The sequence below is a fragment of the Ruditapes philippinarum genome, unplaced genomic scaffold (genome assembly GCF_026571515.1).
Source record: "Ruditapes philippinarum isolate M1 unplaced genomic scaffold, ASM2657151v2 ctg10597_1_1_1_1, whole genome shotgun sequence".
Taxonomy (NCBI): domain Eukaryota; kingdom Metazoa; phylum Mollusca; class Bivalvia; order Venerida; family Veneridae; genus Ruditapes; species Ruditapes philippinarum.
The window spans coordinates 7,022-12,503 of NW_026859903.1; the positions used below are offsets into that span (position 1 = coordinate 7,022).

Below are 5,482 nucleotides of genomic sequence, written 5' to 3' on the forward strand. Positions count from 1 at the left end.
ACAATGTTGTTATTGCAAAGGTGCTATTTCAACATTGTTGCATTTTCTTGCAATACTGCTTTACAATATCTTTAAACCTATATTTTCTAGCTCAGTTTATAAAGCTCAGTCAATATATGCAAAATTTAATTCAGTTCCCAGATTTAGTCTGAGATTTACCAAACGGTCTAGCATGAACAGGTACATACCCAGCATCAACACAAGCCTTACATACTGGTAAAACTGTTTTAAACTTCTTACTAAGATCTTGGTCAATATAACCATCTACTCCACCACAATGTTGATCTATAAAATGCAAGCTCAACTGCTGTTTCACAAGTTATGCCTAATCTTACATGTATGATTTTGTGCAAACTACTGTTTGGTAATGTAACATAAGAACCACAGGAATACTCGTGTTCAGAGATTGTAAGAGTAAGTTGCATTTTCTGCCTGTCAGTAAGTTTATTTTTACTGTAAATAACCCTAGGTTTTTTACATTCAATACATTCAACGCTATACCTTGCATTCTGTGCAGTAAACACGGAAGCCTCAACATGAGACACATGATCTGTTGTTTCATCAGCATTTGTGTTAGTTGGCATTTGAGAAGCTGCCTTAATATTTATATTACCTTTACCTTTCTCAGGCGCTTTGTAACTGGGCCTGTCATGGTCATCTGTTTCCTGGCCTTTAACTTCACTGTATGGCTTAAAGTGCTCCTTACTATCATCCAAAACTGGATCTGGAAGCCAGTCCAGAAGTTCTGCCTGAGTTACTGTTTCAGAACAACATTCAAGATTCCCACACTTTCTCACCTGAAAACAATACTGGCGCTGACGGGTGTGCTCTTCCATCCATTTCTGGTAGGATGCTACTGATTTAGTGTGGGCTTTCTGAAGCTTAGTCAAATCTAGGTCAGGGAATAACTCCCGAAGGTGTCTCTTCAGAAGGTCTATTTCATCATCTGTAACAGGATCCTGTATCTGAAACGACTCACCTTTCAACTGAAGTCTTGCAAAGCGATTCTGAACAAGTGCTTGGATTGGTTCGATATTAGAAACCCATCGTTCTCTCAACTCGGGCTTCTTATCTATCAAATCTCTGAGTTGAGAGGTACTATTAACAGACTTGAATGCATCATCATGAGCTCTTTCCATTGCACAATTCTGTAAACCCAAATTTAAAATGCTCATTACCCTTTCGGCCGGGTTTGCCCAGCTATTCCCTGGAGCACATCTAGCCAATATCATCATATCCAAGTTCAACTCACGAAACAAACAAATACTTGCACACTTGACGCTCTCCAATGTGTTTCTTTGATCTGTACCACCATCGCTGTACCTAAGCATAACTTTTGGACAATCTGGACCAGAAAGTATCTTTGCCAGCATTGAGGCATGCCTGAAAGGACTTGAGCTTTGCAATACTGTATCATTCACTGTAACATGCACCTTACCAGATACAAAAGACTTCTTGGTAGAATCAGGCACATCACAAACAAGATAAACAGACGGCGTTAAACTGGTGCTATGCATATCATGGTCACCAGCTACAAATTCAGTTGATGTTGCACTGATTGTTTTCTTCCCTCGGACACCTGTTGAAATAGGAAGGCCTGGATTTCCAATAGGCACTTTAGCTTTGTCATCTGAACAAATAAGGGATCCACACTTACCCAGTTCAATTGCTTTTGTCTTCAGGTATTTATACATTGCTGCACAAAAATGCTGATCTTGGTGGGCAGCCCTTAACTGTCTCCTCTGGATTTTATATTGTACTGGAATTTTTCCAGTAAAATTAAGAGAAGCATGCGTGTATGGATTTCTTGGGGTAAACTGCAATCTTACCAAACTCTTTGAAGGTATCAATGTCCCATCTGGACACCTACTGGCTGCCTGTAAAATGAGATCTTCCAGACTGATCCACTTACTTAAATGTACCTCCCCATGTCGCCTATCATCAACAGCTGTAACAGATTCAACTTCCTCTGCAAGTTTCTCAAAAAATGTGTCAAATTTACCTGACGGCCTTCCTGGGTTGAGCTCCCTAAGGTCTGCTAGCAAGCCTGTTTCCCCAAGTGAAATTAATTTGAGTCTTGCTTGGGTTTCTGGATGACTTACCTGTGCAGAGTCCATGGCCAACTCCTTGTAGATGAAATCTACAACACATGGTTTGATACTAGCTATGTTTTTCAACTTACTTTTGAAATACCTTTTTTGTGACCTAGTGTGGAATTCAGGCAAGTTATTTTGAATCTGTGATACAATTCGAATTGGTTCTACCAACCTATCATCATCTGACCTATTTTCATTTACTTTAGAAACAAAAACAATGGACACCTGACTACCACCCGGGGAGTACTTATACATGTCAAAAGGTACAGATAATTGCATTTCATCAAAAAACCTTGCCCTTTGCTTGTTATCATTGAATGGTGTGAGTAGATGTTCATCTTCATTAAACATTACAGGTATAAACTCTTCTTTTTCTGAAACTAGCTTATCAAATAAAGAATATTTCTCCCTAACAAATGCACATTTAGGATGATACACAACTGAAATATCTGATCCAACTGTTCTAGGAGGATGGTCGGCATCCTGTCGTTTAGTCTGACTAATATTTTTTTCTTTAAGGTAGTCTCTATACTTGCAAAGACATTGTGCTAAATTCTCAATAATAGATTTAAACTTCCTCCAGTGACTGTCACTGGAAAACACAGGACGATGAATAAGACTGTACAAAGCCTCTGAATGACTGTTCAACTGATTTTGTTCAAGTGGCTGTGACTTCAACTTCTTACGCTTCAACTGGTTGTATCCTTGAAAGCCATCAAATTCCTCTGGAACTGGCTCAACATTTTTATTCCGCAATGCAGCATCATTAATGGTTGTGTGGTGGTTAGTTAAATACCATAAAGCATTTGTGATAACCTGAAATAGGACCATTATCATGTTTAATAACCATTTATAATATATTTGAAGGTGCATGTAAATTTTTAAAAAAGTACCTGTAACTCTTGCATTTTGTCAAAATCATAAAAAGGGACATAGCTATGTCAAAATTCAAAATATTGTTTCTTCTTATGAATACATTGATAGTGTCAGAATAACATTTTTAAATTTGAAGTGAATAGCTTTCATAGTTACGGAGATATTTGACTTTAATTTAAATTTCAAAGTTAAAAAGTGGGCATAACATTCAAAATACATATATCAAGTTGGAAGTGTCAGAATATCTTGACGGTTTTTCAGAAACCAACAAAAAAAAATCAACTGACACAGACGACCAACATAGGACATTGCCTAAAAAATATTTTTTTGAAACAAGGAGAGTAAGATCAACAAGGGAGGACACAGTTCACAGAAGTCCAGGCTAAAAAGCAAAGAAATTTGGACCTTTCTTGAATAAAAAATCTAGAATTTAGATATTCAAAAAATTTAACTTGTACATATATTTATGTAGATTTATTGTTATGGAATTAATATTGATATTCATCTTGTATGTGCAAAAAAATCTTTACATAGAGTAGTTGACCAGACATGGCAATCACTCACACATAAAATACCCAGATATCAGTATGCAGCTTCTGACCAAGTAAAATAAATACCTGCACATTGTAAGCACCTTCTTCTGCTACAACACTCTTGTGTACTTTCAGATTGTTTTTGACCATCATATTGACCACATCATTGTACAGTTCATCCTTACTGTTGTTGCTAAAAAAAAAATTAAATGTTGAAATTAATACTTCAGGCTTTATAAATAAAAAATATCACTGTTTGACGCTCCCCAACAGATTCATGGCCAACTGGCCATGTATATTCAAAACATGTAAGAAGATCAGAAATGTACCTTTAATAAAATGAGCTTAAACCAAACATGGTGGTCAATTAAAATCTAAACAGTTTTATTTAATATAGATCTCATCTCAAAAGTATTTATTAAATTTTCTAACACAAGTTGAAGAAAAAGCAGTACCAGTATTAAATATTATAAAAACAGCAAACTCTTGACAATTTCTGAAAATCTACTTTATTTAAAAATAATTACACAAGAACTTAAGGAGTATTTACCAGGTTGCCTTTTTGACGAGAGGAACTTTGGCACCACTCAAAAGAATGTTGAAAGCATTAACTTTTTTCTGTACACTTATTTTTGTTTGGTCTGTAGTGATGGTGGACAGTTCTGCAAGTTCAGGAGGCTTCACACATTTCAATGTTATCGACTTCAAATTGGGATAAAATCCCTTCAAAGCCCCTACTGTAAGTTGTGGTGTAAAACTGAACTGGTTAAAACTCGTCTCATACAGGTCCATCTGGAGATAAAATAATCCTTTAGTGTCATTTTTTTTTACCAAAAGCTCTTGAAATAATTTTTACTATCATGATTTTAATAAAATCCTAACAAATTTACAGCTTTATATATGGTTGTTTGACAGAATTATTTATTCCACAAGTATATTTCAAATTTAACTAAATTGCATTTATTGTTGTTCTATAAAATGCTATATAAATATTTACGATTCTGGCTTTCCATACTTTGTGACACACAGAGGGATTTTCATGATGCATCGATATAATGGAGATAATTACTTCCCCGACTGTCTTATATTCTATAGCATAAAAGTATTTAAAATTGTTAGACTACCAAACGTAGACTTCAATCTTACATTTTGAGTTAAATTTTACCAATGGCATGACTCGACTTTCGTTTTCATTTTTTTTTTATTCTTACCGAACAACTGGCTTCAATTGTGATATTGTCCCCTTTAACATGACCATGCACGTCATAAAAAATGTCTTCAACAGTTTTGCTATGGTCAGTTAATTTTATTTCTTGTATTGAAACACTATGGTCACATTTTTTTAATAAGATCGCAAGTAGTGACACTTCGGCTGCTTTTTGTGCCGCCATATTTGCCGGTGCGCGTTAATGCGTAATTGAAACACGAATCGTCTGTGTCCGACATCGTTGTCGACTCGCAATACTAAAACCCGTCTTCGGTACGGTCGGTACGGGCGCCATTTTTTTTTTTTGTACATCGATAAAAAACTTTGGGTCGGCGCTAAAAAATAGGGTCGGTCGGGCCACCGGAAACACAACATTTTTTTTTTTAGGCCTTACACAAATGGTCCTGTGATCTACGAACAGAGAATGTTCGTCTCCCGCTCACACGTGTAATACACCATTTGTACAAACACAAATTATTGGCCTTAAATCAGTCAGTCATACTTATGTAAAGAATACATTATGGAGAAATGATTGAGGTAAAACAACTTCAAAAAGATTATTATATACAATAGTTAAGAATTATTTGTAAAAGTTTGCCACAGATTTGTTGTTTGCCGCCGAGATATTATACTTTTAATTATATGAAAATGCGTATAGTATGAAATTATTAGTACTTATATAACTTATATCCAACTGATTGGAATATATTAGCAATGCTAAAAATGAAAATAACCAGATGAAGTATATGTTATAAGCATGGTAAATTGGT

At 35.5% G+C, this 5,482-nt stretch overlaps 1 protein-coding gene across 1 annotated transcript; it reads right to left on the bottom strand.

Annotated features, from left to right (window-relative positions):
* Positions 1-251: 251 nt before the first annotated feature.
* On the bottom strand, positions 252-5,099 carry LOC132758235 (uncharacterized). The gene is made up of 3 exons (XM_060749787.1): positions 4,056-5,099; positions 3,590-3,698; positions 252-2,912 (listed from the first exon to the last, which is right to left on the bottom strand). Exons 1-3 carry the CDS (start codon positions 4,295-4,297, stop codon positions 252-254), a joined length of 3,012 nt encoding a protein of 1,003 aa, XP_060605770.1. The 5' UTR covers positions 4,298-5,099.
* Positions 5,100-5,482: the final 383 nt, after the last annotated feature.